Raw genomic sequence first — 21,136 nt, forward strand, 5'->3', positions numbered from 1 at the left:
TAGTCTATCAGATTGGTTGGGTCAGGTCTGGTGTTCTGTAGTATTCGTCTATCAGATTGGTTTAGGTCAGGTCTGGTGTTCTGTAGTATTAGGTCCAGTGTGAGACAGGAGCAGCTGTGGAGTAGGGGACAGGAGTAGCTGTGGAGTTGGGGACAGGAGCAGCTGTGGAGTAGGGGACAGGAGCAGCTGTGGAGTAGGGGACAGTAACAGCTGTGGAGTAGGGGACAGGAGCAGCTGTGGAGTAGGGACAGGAGCAACTGTGGAGTTGGGGACAGGAGCAGCTGTGGAGTAGGGGACAGGAGCAGCTGTGGAGTTGGGGACAGGAGCAGCTGTGGAGTTGGGGACAGAAGCAGCTGTGGAGTAGGGGACAGGAGCAGCTGTGGAGTAGGGACAGGAGCAGTTGTGTAGTAGGGGACAGGAGCAGCTGTGGAGTAGGGACAGGAGCAGCTGTGGAGTAGGGATAGGAGCAGTTGTGGAGTAGGGGACAGGAGCAGCTGTGGAGTAGGGACAGGAGCAGCTGTGGAGTTGGGGACAGGAGCAGCTGTGGAGTTGGGGACAGGAGCAGCTGTGGAGTAGGGGACAGGAGCAGCTGTGGAGTAGGGTACAGGAGCAGCTGTGGAGTAGGGACAGGAGCAGCTGTGGAGTAGGGGACAGGAGCAGCTGTGGAGTAGGGGACAGGAGCAGCTGTGGAGTAAGGGACAGGAGCAGCTGTGGAGTAGGGGACAGGAGCAGCTGTGGAGTAGGGGACAGAAGCATGCAAAAGTGGAGGGATGGAGGGTGGGCTATGTTTGGCTTGATGTTAGGTCCTATTCTGGTTCTGCTGATTGGATCCGGTGTGGTAGGGTGGCAACAGAACCTGTATGATGGGGTGTGCATGAGTGACACTCAGAGAGGATGTTGCAGCAGTTGAAGAGCTGCCGGAAAGAGAGAAAGAGAGAGAGTTTGTCTGTATTCATCCCCTCTGCATCTCTTCCTCTTTCTTTCAGAGCAGGGATTGATTTACTGAAAGCAGCGCTGCATGTAGGCAACCCAGTCAGTGGGCCTGTGTGTTATATAGTTAGGCCAAACACTACTCCTGCCAAGGAGACCCCTGAAAATAGATACAGTATGCAGCACTCTGCAGGAGGAGAGAGAGAGAAGGGCGGGGAAGAGGGAGAATGAGGAAGGGTTTATTTTACCTCTCCACGGGAGGCAGTGACTAAATTTCTTCCGTTCACTTTCAACTGAGACCCACTTTCTAGTTAATGAGGTCACATCTACAGTACCTGTCAGAGGAGGGAGGGAGGGGAGAGAGAGACACAGAGGGAGAGAGACACGGAGAGAGAGATGGTGGTTGAATAATGGTGAGCCAATTCAAAAAGAGAGCGAGAGACAGGCGGGTGTGGGACAGATAGAGTTCAAGTTTAAACATGTTTTTAATGATTACATGCCTCTTCAACTTCCCTCTGGTGAATTGTGAGGGAAGACATATTCCATTTAAAAAAAGTGTGTTTCTACTCATTTATGTGTGCGACTGTGCGTGAGTAAATGTGTGTATATTTTGCGTGTGTGTATGTACGTGTGTGTTCCTCAGAGTAAGATAACGTAAAGGCTGAGTAAAAATAGCAACCTTCTTAAAGATGCATTTCCTTTCTGTTTCTTTCCTTCATTCTTCTCCAGCACAGAGTCTGTCAATGCAGTCTGCTGTGATTTACATTTAGCACACGGTGTTATCCAGACTGACTTAAAAGTGCAGTTAGGGTTAAGTGCCTTGCTCAAGGGCACATCGACAGATTTTTCACCTAGTCGGCCCAGGGTTTTGAACCAACCTATCAGTTACTGGCCCAACTCTCTTAACCCCAGGCTACCTGCCGCCCCGTGATCAGAAACAAGACTCCTATCAGGGAATTAACTGGGAGAATTTGGTGGCAATTCCTATGTAACTGCTAATAAACATACGCTGAGTGTACAAAACATTAAGAACACCTTCCTAATATTGAGTTGCAACTTTTGCCCTTAGAACTGCCTCAAATCTACAGGGATCCTGGCCCATGTTGACTCCAATGCTTCCCACAGTTGTCAAGTTGGCTGGATGTCCTTTGGGTGGTGGACCATTCTTGATACACACAGGAAATTGAAAAACCCAGCAGCGTTGCAGTTCTTGACACAAACCGCTTCGCCTGGCCGGGCACCTACTACCATGCCCTTTTCAAAGGCACTGAAATCTTTTTTCTTGTCTATTCACCCTCTGAATTGCACAGATACACAATCCCTGTGAATTATAATGCACTATAACATTGTTATAGAATAGATGCACTTGAAATACATTGTTTATACTAGGAAGTGTTACCTGGAATTTCTCAAAGAATGTGCTGGTTCTACAGTGGGGGAATGTAGCATTTTCAGAGTGATTTACTATAACAGAATGTTAGACAAGCTTGTCTTTGTCATTTTCAGAGTGATTTACTATAACAGAATGTTAGACAGGCTTGTCTTTGTCATTTTCAGAGTGATTTACTATAACAGAATGTTAGACACGCTTGTCTTTGTCATTTTCAGAGTGATTTACTATAACAGAATGTTAGACAGGCTTGTCTTTGATTGTCATTCCCTTCGTCTCATCCTCCATTCATTCCTCTCCTCCTCTCCATCGCTGTCCTTGGGTTTCCATCTCTTTCCCTTTTTAATGGAGGACAGCGTTTTTGCTGACGGAAATTGTACAGTGGCTATCAGGGATCCTTGGTATGTCCCTACCAGTGGCAGTCGTGCTGTTTTAATATTAGGAAGGATGAGTTCTTTTTTTGATGTGCATGGCCTTATTCCTATTACAGCATATTGGATTACTTTCATTCATATTCCATTCACCCAGCTCAATGTAACATTGAAAGGTTTAGGCCACTGATACTCTAATTTGCCCTATGGCCATCATAGGTCCCTACTCCATTGAAGCATGTTTTTTTTAAAGGCTAAATCACCTTTTAAGTAACATCAAACCAAATATGGAGTTGATTTCAGGTGATTTGGACGTTATATTTTTGAACATGCTCACATGTTAGCGGTTGCTATAGTGTGCTGAAGTTTGTAATGGCTGTTTCACGAAAAATGAAAGCTTCTCCTGGCCAATAGACTACTTTCAGTGTGAGGAACCATCTAACATTGTCAATAGTTAACTACTCATTTAAGGTAAGGGTTAAGATTAGGGTAGGGTTTAGTGTTGGGACATCCCAGCACTTACCGTGGCCGTATGAGCTGGGATGTAGGGGGCTTGGTATTTGGGGAGGAGGGGGATAGTATTATTGTCTCGCCCCCTCTCTATGTTTGATGGCGCTAATGCTAATTATCTTATCTCCATATTGAAAACAGCTTCCCAATTTCCCATGCACTCCCAATACCCTGCATTACATTCCCAACCCCGTTCCCAATCCCATTCCAAACCCCCATTCCCAGCTCCGGGTACTGCTCTGTCTGCAAACATCTTTCTGCCAGGATTTATCCTCTCTGTGTGACTGGTGAAGCCTCAGCCAGAGGAGAGGAGGGGAGTTTAGTCATTGGTTATAAAACTATGATAGGAGCCAATAGACAACAGTAGAGTAGTGTTGCTGCATGCTAAACCTTCTGCCTCATATTAAATGTATCGGTTTAAATTCATTATTATGAGGGAGTTACAGTGAGTTATTTCCTTCAATGTATTGGTCATTCATTTACAGCTCTTTCATGTTGATTCCCCATGAGAATAATTATCCTCTATGATCAAATAGACTTTAACAACAACGGCAACTATGAAGAAACGACATGATTGCTACTCTAGATGTAGGCCTAGTCTGTTGAAGCCATCTCTGTCTATGACGTCACTATAGTTCCCTATTCAGAGCCTAGAATCCATCGTGGCATCGCTGGTCTGTTATCATATCTGATTTAATTTCACTGTGTCAATTAGTTTCTCCTGATTTGCATGGCTAACAAGGCCCATGCAGGCAGCAATGAGATAAGCGATTGCCGATTAGTGGCTAATTGGCAGGTTGTCCTCATTCTGTTGTAATGTCTCCCAGCAGAAATGGTGAGTTCTATTCCCTAGGCACCAAAAGGAAAAACACGGGACGAAACCAGGAGATACTAATTGAACATGTCCAATAAGAAATGCTTGTTTTAGTTTTCCATTGCACAACGTTTTGAATTGTTTCAGTTGCATGCCCTAACGATCCCTACCATGATCTCAGTTTTCTCTCTTATGGTTTGCATTCTGAAAAGTTGTAAGGAGGGGCCTGTCTCTGTCTCGTCTGTCTGGAGTGCTCCTCTGATGTGTCACGCTGAGTTGTTATCCGACCTCACTAACACACTTGTTCTGAAAGTTTGTAGTGAACCTTGAAGTTTGTGCTTACTGTTGAGCTGGGTTTTGATAGTACGGCTTACAGAAGTCATCTTAATATTACTGGCTTCCTTAACTCCTCATGGCTTAAGATGGGAGATTGTGAATAATTGGTTCTATCGTTCTATTAATTGGTTATATTGTTCTATGAATTGGTTCTATCGTTCTATTAATTGGTTATATTGTTCTATTAATTGGTTCTATTGTTATGAAACTTCCTTTTAGACTGACCCACTTTTGGCAATCCAATACTTTTGTCTTTAAATACCTAACGACATGACCCTTGTCTGAACTCTGGTAAAATAGTGAAACCTACAGTATTTTCTTCTGTCTTGGATTTGACTTCTTCCCTAAATCTGAAAACGATTACATAATTTGGCTTTGCGCAAGCGAGCGCTAGTTCATATAGGTGGTGATGGTGGCTCACTCCTGGAGTGTATAGGTAGTCCATTCATATAGGTGGTGATGGTGGCTCACTCCTGGAGTGTATAGGTAGTCCATTCATATAGGTGGTGATGGTGGCTCACTCCTGGAGTGTATAGGTAGTCCATTCATATAGGTGGTGATGGTGGCGCACTCCTGGAGTGTATAGGTAGTCCATTCATATAGGTGGTGATGGTGGCTCACTCCTGGAGTGTATAGGTAGTCCATTCATATAGGTGGTGATGGTGGCTCACTCCTGGAGTGTATAGGTAGTCCATTCATATAGGTGGTGATGGTGGCTCACTCCTGGAGTGTATAGGTAGTCCATTCATATAGGTGGTGATGGTGGCTCACTCCTGGAGTGTATAGGTAGTCCATTCATATAGGTGGGGATGGTGGCTCACTCCTGGAGTGTATAGGTAGTCCATTCATATAGGTGGTGATGGTGGCTCACTCCTGGAGTGTATAGGTAGTCCATTCATATAGGTGGTGATGGTGGCTCACTCCTGGAGTGTATAGGTAGTCCATTCTAATCTCATTCATTTAGGGACATTTACGTGTTTTAGTTCCTCTTCAGGGAGTCTCTAAAGCCATCCCAGGGATGTCACTAGTTACCACAACCACAAAGTAAACCTAACCCTATCCTTAACCTTCACCTTAACCACACTTCAACTGTAATCCCTAACCAAAAAGCTAAATCATTTTACAATATAGCCAATTTTTACTTTGTGGCTGTGCGATCTAGTGGAAACCCCATCCCAGGGGACAATCCCACCAAGTCCTCTTTTTTGTTGTTGGTATGGATCCTAATGCGGTTGCTGTAGTAACACCAATTATGACACGGGCGTGTTGCGGCGTTGACCGATTCCTGTCGCCAGGTCAACGAACACTGATCCATCATAAGGCTGCGGTGAGTGCGGAGTGTGTCAAGGTCAGAGGTCAGCTTGTTAACCCCTTGCTGCACGCTTGGCACCCAGGAGACAATAGGATGCTGTTTGTTTCTACGTGTCAGCAGTTACTATCTGCAGTCAGATAGAGCATCATCTATCTGTATTGATGGGATGGCAGACGCCAAAGGCACCCTGTACTGCGATATAGTAGTCATATCATGTCAAATCATTTACTTTAATACATTGTATCTAACATGGTTGCTATTACAAACAAGGATTACATCAGGATTAAGTTGAGATGGTCAAACTCACACTACTCTTTGTATTATTTTATAGCGCCACATTCGACTGGCGGCTGGTGCTTTATTTTCACATCTGTAGATGGTGTAGTTGTCTTTAACCGCATGATTGACTAGCAAGTTTAACATGATAGATATCAGCTAGGTAAAAAATATGATGAATAACACATGCATTCATCATTAACCATACTGTAACCCGGGCAGCAGGTAGCCTAGTGGTTAGAGCATTAGAGCGTTGGGCCTATAACCGAAAGGTTGCTAGATCGAATCCCCGAGCTGACAAGGTAAAAATCTGTTCTGCCCCTGAACAAGGCACTTAACCAGCTGTTTCTAGGCCTCATTGTAAATAAGAATGTGTTCTTAACTGACTTACCTAGTTAAATAAAGGTAAAATAAAAAAAACAGAGGCCCCAGTTGATATCCTCAGTAGGTAGAGTAGTGAATACCCTGCAAACCAAGAACATTCACAGAACATTAGCTAAGATTCCTATTAAGTTCTAGATAGATAGATATAACCTGGTGGTGCAGAGGGTTAAGGTTCTGGCTGCAGAGCCGATGATTGCAGGTTCAAGACAACAAAACTATGAAGTTGAAATAAAGTGGTTCTGTCTCCTACTGGTCATTACCACGCCTTCTAACAGAGGTGTCAGGACGATTGTACCTATATTTAAACACACCTCTTCCAGAGACCATCAACAATTGGTAACGCTCTTTTTCACAAGGTAAAATGTATATAGCGAGAACATCAATGTGCTATGAAAGTCGTAAAAACGGATTTATTTGGAATTTGTGGAACATTGTTCAACATTACAGGAATGACCTGTGCAACCTAACATAAAACATTGAATGTCATCACAACTGACCATATTTTTTGTTTTGGGAACCTAACTCTTGTAAGGTATCCACACTGTTCCTGCAACCTAATTAAATATTCTGGAAACCTTTAAAGAACTCAGAAAGGTTGTTCTCTCAACATTCTTGCAACATCAAAGGAAAGTTTCAAACATGATCTGAATGTCAGCACAACTGGACAGTTTTATCTCTTGTCATATCCCCACTACGTTCCCACAACCCAATGAAACATTCTGGGAACCTTTAAAGAACAGAAAAAAATATTCTGGGAACATTATTGTAACATTGAGTGAATGTTTTTTGCACCCTAAAAGAAGCATTGCAGAATGATCCACACAACTGGACAGTTTTAGTTTTTTGGGAACATATATTTTGTGATACACTTCCCGCAATCTAATAAAAGATTCTGGGAACCTTTAAAGAACCTTTTAAATGTGTTTTAGGAACGTTCTTACAACATTCTATAATCATCCTCACAACTGGACAGTTTTTGTGTTATGGGAACATTTGCGGCGACCGAACGAATGTTCTGGGAACTTTCACATAACTAATTTTTGTTTGCTGGGTACCATACTGTAGTAGTCTTGCTGGAGTCACAGCAGGAGCTCAGAATGACAGGTCAGGAACACCACCTCTCTCCTATTTACTCTACATGCATGCATGCACACACACACACACACACACACAGTCCCTCGCCACGACCTGCAGAAAGGCTGTATGAATAGCACATTTGGGCTCCTTCTCTCTTACTTCATCTCACTTGCTTTCTCTCTCTCTCTCTCTCTCTCTCTCTCTCTCTCTCTCTCATTCTCTCTTTCTTCTTCTCTCTTGCTTTCTCTCTCTCTCCCCCTCTCTCTCTCTCTCTCTCTCTTTCTCTCTTTCTTCATCTCACTTGCTTTCTCTCTCTCTCTCTCTCTCTCTCTCTCTCTCTCTCTCTCTCTCATTCTCTCTTTCTTCTTATCTCTTGCTTTCTCTCTCTCTCTCTCTCTCTCTCTCTCTCTCTCTCTCTCTCTCTCTCTTTCTCTCTTTCTTCATCTCTCTTGCTTACTCTCTCTCTGCTCTCCGTCTCAAAGCAATAAGCTCTTCCTCATGAATATACACAAAGCACCAGCTGATGTTGAATGTTAATTGTAACATTCATTAACCCCTAACTAACCCTGCTAATGAGTGACAACAGCTCCTGCTAGCCCAGACCATAGAAATGGGTAGGCACTTTACCCTAAGAAACAAAGGGGAAAATTCAGAATGCAGAGCTCTATATTTAATATTGGTACATAACAAATCGTTCAGATTAACTTCATTAATTGTGTTTTTATTTGCTTGCCATTGACGGGTAGATTAATTCTAATCAAATTGTATTTGTCACATGTACCGAATACAACAGGTGTAGTAGACCTTACAGTGAAATGCTTACTTATAAGCCCTTAATTAACCAACAATGCAGTTTTAAGAAAAATAAGTGTAAGAAAGTATTTACTAAAATAAACTGATGTAAAAAAAAATACAAAATAAATAAAGAAGAAAAATAGAAATATAGCATATAATTAAGGAGCAACAATAAAATAACAGTAGCGAGGCTACATACAGGGGTACCGGTACAGAGTCAATGTGCGGGGCACAGGTTAGTCGAGGTAATTAAGGTAATATGTAGATGTAAGTAGAGCTCAAGTGACTATGCATGGATAATAAACAGAGAGTAGCAGCAGCTTAAAAATGGGTGTGTGGGGGGGGAGGGGGGTTGCAAATAGTCCGGGTAGCCATTTGATTAGCTGTTCTGGAGTCTTATGTCTTGGTGGTAGAAGCTGTTAAGAAGCATTTTGGACCTAGACTTTGTTCCAGTTGCAAGAGGCAGGTGTTTAGTCCCAGGGTCCTTGGGTTAAATGCGGAAGACACATTTCAGTTGAAGGCATTCAGTTGTACAATTGAGGGCACTATGGTGTTGAACGCTGAGCTGTAGTCAGTGAATAGCATTCTCATGTAGGTGTTCCTTTTGGCCCAGGTGAGAAAGGGCGTGGAGTGCAATAGAGACTGTTCCATCTGTGGATCTGTTGGGGAGGTATGCAAATTATAGTCAGTCTAGGGTTTCTGGGATAATGGTATTAATGTGAGCCATGAACAGCCTTTCAAAGCACTTCATGGCTACGGATGTGAATGCTATGGGTCGGTAGTCATTTAGACAGGTTATCTTAGTGTTCTTGGGCACAGGGACTGTGGTGGTCTGCTTGAAACATGTTGGTATTACAGACTCGGACAGGGAGAGGATGAAAATGTAATTGAAGACACTTGCCAGTTGTCAGCGCATGCTTGGAGTACACATCCTGGTAATCCGTCTGGCCCTGCGGCCTTGTGAATGTTGACCTGTTAAAAGGTCTTACTCACATCGGCTATGGAGAGCGTGATCACACAGTCGTCCGGAACAGATGATGCTCTCATACATGCTTCTGTGTTGCTTGCCTCAAAGCGAACATCGAAGTTATTTAGCTCGTCTGGTAGGATTGTACCACTGGGCAGCTCGCGAATGTGCTTCCCTTTGTAGTCCGTAATAGTTTGCAAGCCCTGCCACGTCCAACAAGCATTGGAGCCGGTGTAGTAGGATTCAATCTTAGTCCTGTATTGACGCTTTGCCTGGTTGATCCATTAGATGCATTAGCTCTGATGTTTCCCTAATGTTTAGAGATTTGTTTTGATGAATTGCAGGATGTTTAAGTTCCAGGTGCTTGTGGTTTGCATTTAATGGTACAGGGCGCTGAGATATAAGTGTTTAGACTGCAGATTTTGAGGTTTTTGGTTCAGCATTTGCAAGTCACTCTGTAGCCTATGTCCATCGTCTAGATATTCCTCTTTCTCCATTCTCTATATTAGGTAAAACGGTCTCCAACCCCCTCTACACACACACTCCACTTCTCTCTGTCTGCCTGAGGACTAGCCCATTCATCTCGTGTTCAGTCCTAACATGGTCGTTAGAATTCTATTAGCGGTAAATATTCAATAAGGAGCCTCACGTAAAGACCCCTGTCCCTCTTATCTGCCCCAGCCCAGCCACAATCGTTACACTGCAACATATTTTATTGTTTAGGCAAACAGCAATGTACGGGGAAGGACTGACAATGGCGACTTGAAAGGAAATGTGTTAGCTTAAAGTGGAACTGACAGTGCTTTAACTCCTCATCAAATAAGAAACAAACAGACAATCATAATATCAGTAAAAAAAAAATATAAAATTCCCAGTTTATGCTACTAAACCAACTTTACAAGAGGTTTTAAAAATATGTTCTACTTGACTAACAAGTCCATGACGTACAGGCGTTATTGGCAGACTAGAATGATGCAGTTCAAGCAATGATTAGCTAATATAATTCACCAATACATTTCTTGGTAGTCCAAAAAATATTGCTATCAGGATGTAAATCACAGACTGGTACATTGTTTGCTGCCTCCTCCAATTCAGGATGCCCTCTTTCAGTTTCAATGCCTCAATATTTTGGACAAGATCAGATGAATGTAACTATGGCTGGGAATGTCAATACAATCAAGCTAGCAATGAGAATTGATCATAAGTCATAATGTGGCTAATAGGCTAGCCTATCTATTCACGTATCTCTTTATTAAGCAAGACTAAAACCTGGACCCTAATGTTAGCTAGCTACTGTAGCTTCTGGGAGGATGTCATGTCATTGGAGGAGTAAGTGAGTGATCGACTTTTCCCCCCTCATCCTTATCTGGTGGTACAGCTAGATGCAGGTGTTAAAAGAGTCTCTTTGTTAGCTAGCTATGCTGTACTTGAACAACTGTTATCCTGTTTGCATATCTCTTGCGTTCATAAATTCACTCTGGCTACCTCCTTCGATTACTCTCATCTGAGTGTGACAGAGCGCAGAATAATTCATGAATTTACAAACATGCAACACCGCTTAATATGACCTGTGTCAGTAAATGTAGGGGGGAAACAATACTAGTCATGATTAAATGTAAACAGCCTAACCAGCTCTGCTAAGGCAAGTGAAATGGTGAGGTGTTCTCCCATTTGTGTCTGGAAGTAGCAAGCCAACTTTCGCCAGTTAACATGTGTACTTGACTGCTGTTGAGGAACACACGGACCAACCCTACTACTCGGCCAGAGCATCCAGGGTCAATCGTGCAGTATGTGCTAGGAGAGCGAAACTCTCTGAATTTACAAACCGATAATCTTACAACGCTCTGAATTTACTAACAACCCAGAGCACATTCTGGCACACTGGCGACAGTTTATGAACTAGTTATCAATTAAATGTATTTTCCTTTGATCAAATGGGCGGGCAGGCAGGCAAGTTCCCATTCAGTTGTCAAAATGTGGGTTGGGACAAGCAAGCATTGACAGGCAAGCTGCAGAAGTACGAGCAGGCTACTATTCCCCATCGTTTATCAGTGCAATTTTGACGGCCAACTAGCTAAACAAGTTTGAGTGTGTTTATCTAATGTTTAGCTCATCTCGCTCTGGCTAGCATTAGTTGTTGATCTTGTTGTTTTTGATGTGCATAACTGAGGGAAAGAGAGCCTACCTTTTCATGGTTGTTTGATAATAGGACTGTAAAGTTCCCAAATGTAAGAGGTCTCCCGTGGTATTTACATATTTTCAGAAATCCATTCAGGTGTATGAGCAAGATGTTTTGTTAGGTTTTATTTACAGCAGTGTCTTTTAGTTGTCCAAACACACAGCCGCTTTCTCACTCTATATTGCTAAAGAATTTTCACAAATGCCCTACTATGCATCATTCCCAAACATTCTAAGAATGTATAAAAATGTGAAAATGACCAAATCTAAGTGTTTCCTTGTCAGCAAATGTAAAAAAAAAAAAAAAAAAAAAAAAAGTGTCATATTCTTCCAGGGACTGTACATGAACAGATTTTAATCAGATTTCATGTTGCTAAAACGCTGTTAGTTCCACTTTAAGTAAGTTAAGTAAGTTATAGTGAGGGAAAAGGGGATATTGACCGAGATAAAGAGACAGAGGGAAAGAGAGAGAGAAAGAGAGAGATGGCCTGTGACAGAGAACAACCCATTAGACAGGTGGCCACCCCCCACAGAGAAGCCAGCAGAACAGCCCACCTCAGCTCCCGATAAAAGTCTCGACACCACAACAGAACGGACCACACCAGATCCTGACCATAGCGTTGACATCACAGCAGGACAGACAAATGAAGGACCCCAAGCCCAGGGGATCCTACCCCCTCTGAGCACCCTATCAGCCACCCTGATAGCCCTCCTGACAACCGACCCACACCCATTGAGGACATTCACAAGACACAGATTGTACTTTTTCCCAAACACAGAGTGTCATAAATCTGGTGTCCAAACACTCAGCGCACCCTAGACCTTCTGTCTGAGGACCAACTAGGGTCACCCAGCCACATAATAATACACACAGCCACAAGGAGCACAGCAGGAAAGGGTGGACACTTCACCCAAGGGAGTGATTGAAAAAGCCTCTTCTACTTTACCCAACGCGCAAGTGTTTTCCACCCTGCTAACACAAAAAGACTTCCACCCTGCTACCATACAGCGGGTAAGCACAAGTATTTCCCATGATTGTGTCTCAAAACCAAATGTTTACCTGGCCCACCATTTCACCCTGGACTTGAACAGCCTTTACGACCAAGTCTACCTATACAAGGCAGCAGTGTCCACCTTCGTCCGGAACCTAAAGGACATCGCCCTCAAACGCAGTCCCAACACTTCAAACAGGAGCAACAGATCAATAAACACCCCGCCCATACTAGCAAGACACTCTCCCCTTGGACCTACACATAGAGGACCCATGCCGAGAAGACCCACCTCAAGACCACAGCACCACCAGCCAACTTGGGAAAATCCTCTGCATTATCATTAACAGCAGACTTGTACATTTCCTCAGTGAAAACAATGTACTGAGCAAATGTCATTACTGTACGACAGACCACGTATTTACCCTGCACACCCTAATTGACAAACTAATCGAAACAAATGCAAAGTCTTCTCATGCTTTGTTGATTAAAAAAAGCCTTTGACTCAATTTGGCATGAGGGTCTGCTATACAAATTGATGGAAATAAAATAAAAACATATAACATTATAAAATCCATGGACACAAACAACAACTGTGCAGTTAAAAACACACACATTTCTTCCCACAGGGCCATGGGGTGAGACAGGGATGCAGCTTAAGCCCCACCTTCTTCAACATATATATAAAAAAATTGGTGAGGTCATTAGAACAGTCTACAGCACATGGCCTCAACCTACTAGAATCTGAAATCAAATGTCTTCTGTTTACTGATCTGGTGCTTCTGTCACCAACCAAGTAGGGCCTACAGCAGCACCTAGATGTTCTGCACAGATTCTGTCAGACCTGGGTCATGACTGTAAATCTCAGTATGCCAAAAATAATGATGTTCCAAAAAAGGTCCAGTCGACAGGATCACAAATTCAAATTTAATCTAGACACGATGCCCTAGAGCACGCAAAAAACTATACATACCTTGGCTTAAACATCAGCACCACAGCGACAAGGCAAGAGCCTTCATTGCCATCAAAAGGAACATCAAATTTGACATACCAATTAGGATCTGGCAAAAAAAAAAAAAAAAAAAAACGGTTATAGAACCCATTGTCATGTATGGTTGTGAGGTCTGGGGTCCGCTCACCAACCAGAAATTCACAAAATGGGACAAAAAACAAATTGAGACTCTGCATGCAGAATTCTGCAAAAATATCCTCCATGTTTAACGTAAAACACCAAATAATGCATGCAGAGCAGAGTTAGGCCAATACCCACTAATTTTCAAAATCCAGAAAAGAGCCGTTAAATTCTACAACCACCTAAAAGGAAGCGATTCCCAAACCTTCCTTAACAAAGCCATCACCTACAGAGAGATGAACATGGAGAAGAGCAAGCTGGTCCTGGGGCTCTGTTCACAAACACAAACACACCCTACAGAGCCCCAGGACAGCAGCACAATTAGACCCAACCAAATCATGAGAAAACAAAAATATAATTACTTGACACATTGGAAAGAATTGACAAAAAAACAGAGCAAACTAGAATGCTATTTGGCCCTAAACAGAGAGTACACAGCGGCAGAATACCTGACCACTGTGACTGATCCAAGTCAAGGAAAGTTTTGACTATGTACAGACTCAGTGAGCATAGCCTTGCCATTGAGAAAGGCCGCCGTAGGCAGACATGGCTCTCAAGAGAAGACAGGCTGTATGCACGCTGTCCATAAAATGTGGTGGAAACTGAGCTGCACTTCCTAACCTCCTGCCAAATGTTTGACCATGTTAGAGACACACATTTCCCTCAGATTACACAGATCCTCAAAGAATTCGAAAACAAACCCAATTTTGATAAACTCTCATATCTACTGGGTGAAATACCACAGTGTGCAATCACAGCAGCAAGATGTGTTACCTGTTGCCACAAGAAAAGGGCAACCAGTGAAAAACAAACACTATTGTAAATACAACCCATATTTATGTTTATTTATTTTCAATGTTGTACTTTAACTATTTGCACATCATTACAACACTGTATATATACATAATATGACATTTGAAATGCCTTTATTATTTTTGAACTTTTGTGAGTGTAATGTTTACTGTTCATTTTATTGTTTATTTCACTTTTGTTTATTGTCTATTTCACTTGCTTTGGCTACGTTTACATATGTTTCCCATGCCAATAAAGCCTTTGAATAAAAACCTTGAATTGAGAGAATAGTAAAAGGCAGAGTTGTGCACACATCCCTGCCCTGGGGCCCCCACAGTCCCATATTTAATGAGTTAATTAATTACCTCCATTAAGTGTTTATGTCCTTGTGGTTCTCCTCAGGTACACACTGCTGGGAGGGCCTGATAATTGGGCGTACATTATCATCGATCCCCCTCTTATAAATGACCTGAGAAACCACTCAACTTATTTGTGTCTCTCTTCTGCTTTCTCTCCCTCCTCGTTCTATGGTGGGTTCCGAACGTTCCGGGTGTTTTGGAAGGCTGGGGTGAATGTTCTACTGCAGGATGTGAACGGGAACATTCCACTGGACTACACCACCGAGGGAACTGAGACCTGCTACATCATCCGAAAACACCTGGAGGAAAACGGTAGCACAACACTCCTCACAGGATTTACTATTGTGTTGCGTGTGTAGTGTTATGTTGTTGTGTTTTGTTGTTGTGTTGTGTAGTGTTGTTGTAATGTTGTGTTGTGTTGAGTTGTGTAGTGTTGTGTATCCTGTTATGTATTGTTGTGTTGTGTAGTGTTGAGTTGTGTTGTGTAGTGTTCTGTTATGTATTGTTGTCTCGTGTAGTGTTGTGTAGTGTTCTGTTGTGTAGTGTTGGGTAGTGTTGTGTAGTGCTCTGTTATGTATTGTTTGGTTGTTGTGGTGGTAGCCCTATTGTTTAGTTTGCATAAATGTTCATATAAATCAAATCAAATGTTATTGGTCACATACATATGCGGGTGTAGCGAAATGCTTGTCTTCCTAGCTCCAACAGTGCAGTAGTATCTAACAATTCACAACAATACACACACATCTAAAGGTAAAATAATAGAATTAAGAAATACATAAATATTAGGATGAGCATTGTCGGAGTGGTATTAACTAAAATGCAGTAGAATACAGTATGTACAGTCATGGCCAAAAGTTTTGAGGATGACAAAAATATACATTTTCACAAAGTCTGCTGCCTCAATTTTAATGATGGCAATTTGCATATACTCCAGAATGTTATGAAGAGTTATCAGATGAATTGCAATTATTTGAAAAGTCCCTCTTTGCCATGCAAATGAACTGAATCCCCAAAAATATTTCCACTGCATTTCAGCCCTGACACAATAGGACCAGCTGACATCATGTCAGTGATTCTCTCATTAACACAGGTGTGAGTGTTGACCAGGGCAAGGATGGAAATCACTCTGTCATGCTGATTGAGTTCGAATAACAGACTGGAAGCTTCAAAAGGAGGGTGGTTCTTTGAATCATTGTTCTTCCTCTGTCAACCATGGTTACCTGCAAGGAAACACTTGCCGTCATCATTGCTTTGCACAAAAAGGGCTTCACAGGCAAGGATATCGCTGCCAGTAAGATTGCACCTAAATCAATCATTTATTGGATCAAGAACTTCAAGGAAAGCGGTTCAATAGTTGTGAAAAAGGCTTCAAAGAAAGTCCAGCAAGCGCCAGGACCGTCTCCTAAAGTTGATTCAGCTGCGGGATCGGGGCACCACCAGTACAGAGCTTGCTCAGGAATGGCAGCAGGCAGGTGTGAGTGCTTCTGCACGCACAGTGAGGTGAAGCTTTTTGAGGATGGAGGATGGCCTGGTTTCAAGAAGGGCAGCAAAGAAGCCACTTCTCTCCAAGAAAAACATCAGGGACAGACTGATATTCTGCAAAAGGTAGAGGGATGGGACTGCTGTGGACTGGGGTAAAGTCATTTTCTCTGATGAATCCCCTTTCCAATTCTTTGGGGCATCCGGAAAAATGCTTGTCCGGAGAAGACAAGGTGAGCGTTACCATCAGTCCTGTGTCATGCCAACAGTAAAGCATCCTGAGACCATTCATGTGTGGGATTGCTTCTGAGCCAAGGGAGTGGCCTCCCTCACAATTTTGCCTAAGAACACAGCCATGAATAAAGAATGGTACCAACACATCCTCCAAGAGCAACTTCTCCCAACCATCCAGGAACAGTTTGGTGACGAACAATGCCTTTTCCTGTATGATGGAGCACCTTTCCATAACTAAGTGGCTCTGGGATCAAAACATCGATATTTTGGTTCCATGGCCAGGAAATTTCCTATGAAAAATTTAAAACAGAAATGTTACATTTACATAAGTATTCAGAATGTTTACTCAATACTTTGTTGACACACCTTTGGCAGCGATTACAACCTTGAGTCTTCTTGGGTATGACGCTAAAAACTTGGCACACCTATATTTGGGGAGTTTCTCCCATTCCTCTCTTCAGACCCTCTCAAATTATGTCAGGTTGTATGGGGAGCATTGCTGCACAGCTATTTTCAGGTCTCTCCAGAGATGTTCGATCTGGTTCAAGTCCGGGCTCTGTCTGGGCCACTCAAGGACATTCAGCGATGTCACGACCGTCATATTCATAATTGGACCAAGGCGCAGCTTGAGTAGAGTTGACACACTCTTCAGGGCGAGTGCGGGGAGCCGGGGGTTTCTAGGTATTAAGGGTTTTTGGGGGGCGGGGGCACAAGGACGTACCGGGCTGGGAAGGCGCACTGGAGGCCTGGTGCATGGAGCCGGCCCAGGTTGCACCGGACTGATGACACGCTCATCAAAACGCCTGCGTTGAAGCATACTCCTAGCCAACATCTCTCTCCGATATCCCTCCTCAAACTGCTTCATTGACTCCCAGACGGTCTCTGGCTCTCTCCTCGCCTCGGCTGACCATCCCTTGTGCCCCCGCCCCCCAAAATCAATCAATCAATCAATCAAATTTATTTTATATAGCCCTTCGTACATCAGCTGATATCTCAAAGTGCTGTACAGAAACCCAGCCTAAAACCCCAAACAGCAAGCAATGCAGGTGAAGAAGCACGGTGGCTAGGAAAAACTCCCTAGAAAGGCCAAAACCTAGGAAGAAACCTAGAGAGGAACCAGGCTATGTGGGGTGGCCAGTCCTCTTCTGGCTGTGCCGGGTGGAGATTATAACAAAACATGGTCAAGATGTTCAAATGTTCATAAATGACCAGCATGGTCGAATAATAATAAGGCAGAATAGTTGAAACTGGAGCAGCAGCACAGTCAGGTGGACTGGGGACAGCAAGGAGTCATCATGTCAGGTATTCCTGGGGCATGGTCCTAGGGCTCAGGTCCTCCGAGAGAGAGAAAGAAAGAGAGAATTAGAGAGAGCATATGTGGGATGGCCAGTCCTCTTCTGGCTGTGCCGGGTGGAGATTATAACAGAACATGGCCAAGATGTTCAAATGTTCATAAATGATCAGCATGGTCGAATAATAATAAGGCAGAACAGTTGAAACTGGAGCAGCAGCACAGCCAGGTGGACTGGGGACAGCAAGGAGTCATCATGTCAGGTAGTCCTGGGGCATGGTCCTAGGGCTCAGGTCCTCCGAGAGAGAGAAAGAGAGAAGGAGAGAATTAGAGAACGCACACTTAGATTCACACAGGACACCGAATAGGACAGGAGAAGTACTCCAGATATAACAAACTGACCCTAGCCCCCCGACACATAAACTACTGCAGCATAAATACTGGAGGCTGAGACAACCCTTAATACCTAGAAACCCCCTAGTCACGCCCTGACCTATCAGGCGACTTGTCCCAAAGCCACTCCTGCGTTGTCTTAGCTGTGTGCTTAGGGTCGTTATCCTGTTGGAAGGTGAACCTTTGCCCCAGTCTGAGGTCCTGAGAGCTCTGGAGCAGGTTTTCATTAAGGGTCTCTAATGTACTTTGATCTTTGCCTCGATCCTGACTAGTCTCCCAGTCCCTGCCGCTGAAAAACATCCCCACAGCATGATGCTGCCACCACCATGTTTCACCGTAAGGATGGTGCCAGGTTTCCTCCAGACGTGACGCTTGGTATTCAGGCAAAAGAGGTTTTTGGTTTCATTTTGGTTTCATCAGACCAGATAATATTTTTCTCATGGTCTAAGAGTATTTAGGTACCTTTTGACAAACTCCAAGCTGGCTGTCATGTGTCTTTTACTGAGGAGTGGCTTCCGTCTGGCCACTCTACCATAAAGGCCTGATTGTTGGAGTACTGCAGAGATGGTTGTTCTTCTGGAAGGTTTTCCCATCTACACAGAGGAACTCTAGAGTGTCCATCAGGTTCCGTGACCAAGGCCCTTCTCCCCCGATTGCTCAGTTTGGCCGGGCGGCCAGCTCTAGAAAGAGTCTTGGTGGTTCCAAATTTCTTCCATTTAAGAATGTTGGAGGCCACTGTGTTCTTGGGGACCTTCAATGTTAAAAGTTCTAAAAGCCTGTTTTTTATTTTGTCACGGCGTATTCTCCATGATGATAATTGTTTTTTTTAAATACATTTTAGAATAATGTTGTAACACAAAAAAACGTGGAAAAAGTCAAGGAGTCTGAGTACTTTCCGAAGGCACTGTAGTGCAGCAGCCTCTAAGGTGCAGGGTTGAATAACCTGGTGTTAGCCGGCTAGTGATTGCTGTTTAACTTTTAGATGGCCTCGAGATAGAAGCTGTTTTTCAGTCTCTCGGTCCCTGCTTTGATGCTTCTGTACTGAACTCGCCTTCTGGATTATTATTGGGTCAACAGGCCTTGGCTCGGGTGGTTGATGTCCTTGATGATCTTTTTGGCCTTGCTGTGACACCGGGGGCTGTAGGTGTCCTGGAGGGCAGGCAGTGTGCCCCAGTGACGCGTTGGGCAGACCGCACCACTCCCTGCGGTTACGGAAGATGCAGTTGCCGTGCCAGGTTGTGATACAGCCCAACAGGATGTTCTCAATTGTACATCTGTAAAAGTTTGTGAGGGTTTTAGGGGCCTAGACAAATTTCTTCAGCCTCCTGAGGTCGAAGAGTCTGTGTGGGTGGACCATTTCAGATCGTCAGTGATGTGTACACCGAGGAACTTGAAGCTTTTCACCTTCTCCACTGCGGTCCATCAATGTGGATAGGGGCATGCTCTCTCTGGTTTTTCCTGAAGTCCACGATCAGCTCCTTCATTTTGTCGACATTGAGGGAGAGGTTATTTTCCTGGCACCACTCCGCCAGGGACCTCATCTCCCTCTGTAGTTGGTCTCGTCATTGCTGATAATCAGGCTTACTACTGTTGTGTAGTCTGCAAACTTGATGATTGAGTTGGTGCGTGGCCATGCAGTCACTGGTAATCAGGGAGTACAGGAGGGGGCTGAGCACACACCCTTGTGGGGCCCCTGTGTTGAGGATCAGCGTACTGGAGGTGTTGTTTCCTATCTTCACCACCTGGGGGGGGGGGGGGGTCAGAAAGTCTAGGACCCAGTTGCACAGCGTGGGGTTCAGACCCAGGGCCCCGAGCTTAATGATGGGCTTGGAGGGTACTATGATGAAGGCTGAGCTATAGTCAATGAACACCATTCTTACATAGGTATTCCTCTTGTCCAGATGGGACAGGGCAGTGTGCAGTGCAACGGCGATTGCATCATCTGTGGATGTATTGGGGTGGTATGAAATTTGAAGAGGGTCTAGGGTGTCATGTAAGGTGGAGGTGATATGATCCTTAACTAGCCTCTCAAAGCACTTCATTATGGCAGAAGTGAGTGCTACGGGGCGATAGTCATTTAGTTCAATTACCTTTGCTTTCTTGGGTACAATAACTATGATGGACATCTTGAAGCAAGCAGACTGAGATAGGGAGAGATTGAATATGTCTATAAACACTCCAGCCAGCATGCTCTGAGGTCGCGGCTAGTGATACTGTGTCTCACTCACGTTGTCCACAGAGGACAAGAACTCACAGTCCTTAGGAGGGGACAGCCATCTTTCCTCCAGTGGATAGTATTGTTTTTACCACCCCCACACAATGACTCTGGTGAGGACCTATTATTTCAGCGGTGAGACATTTTGTTGTTGTCCATATAACGTCTCTGTTTGTTAATTTACTGCCTGCTGTAGTGCTCATTTGCATCTTATCACAGCAGTTAATTAAAGAAAGAGACTGAATAGAAAAGGAACTGAAGAGGGAAAATTACTGAAATATAATGTTTAATTTCTCATTCATGAGATAATGTCTTAATTTTGTCCACATGCAATTATAACATGAGATGAGGAGACAGACTTATTAATGAGAAGGAATGATCCCCTGGATGGTTGGCTGACAGAATTGACAGAGGAAAAGGTACTGTTTGCTTTATGCGGGTTTGCGTGTGTGGGGGGTGTCCAATCCAGCCCAGGCCTATCCAGCCCTATTGGTCCCAACTTAGTCCAGCCCAGCCAAGGTGAGCCCAGCCCAACCTAGCCCAGCCATATCCAGCCCTATTCAGCCCTATCCAGCCTATCCCAGTCAGTCTAATCCAAACCAGCCCAGCACAGCTAATCCAGCACACTGTGTCCATGTGTAACTGAGCTCAACTCTACTCAGATGGATGGTTATGGTCCAGCTCCCTGGCAGGGTGTTGGAGGTCCTAACATGCTAATGTGTTAGCAGGACCACTGTTGGTCCTGTACAGACAACAGCCATCTGCCTCAGAGTAAAAGCCACTTAGCCCCTCCATCAATACAGAGCACGGATAGATGGATAGACAAAGAGAGGGGGATGACAGCCTGACAGAGTGTGGACCACATACCATCCTCTCCCTCCATCCCTGGGGTAGCATCAGGCGTATGGTGAT

The 21,136-nt window shown here is 44.0% G+C and overlaps 1 protein-coding gene across 1 annotated transcript in view; it reads left to right on the forward strand.

The window, feature by feature from the left end:
• The window catches only part of LOC110504559 (unconventional myosin-XVI), a 225,468-nt gene that overhangs the window by 40,439 nt on the left and 163,893 nt on the right, over positions 1-21,136 (forward strand). The window contains exon 5 of the mRNA XM_036975024.2: positions 14,816-14,924. Within this exon, the coding sequence (XP_036830919.2) occupies positions 14,816-14,924 (109 nt within the window). The remainder of the gene's footprint in view (positions 1-14,815; positions 14,925-21,136) is intronic.

This window comes from Oncorhynchus mykiss, chromosome 3 (genome assembly GCF_057628025.1).
Source record: "Oncorhynchus mykiss isolate SJ-2025 chromosome 3, ASM5762802v1, whole genome shotgun sequence".
NCBI classification, from domain to species: domain Eukaryota; kingdom Metazoa; phylum Chordata; class Actinopteri; order Salmoniformes; family Salmonidae; genus Oncorhynchus; species Oncorhynchus mykiss.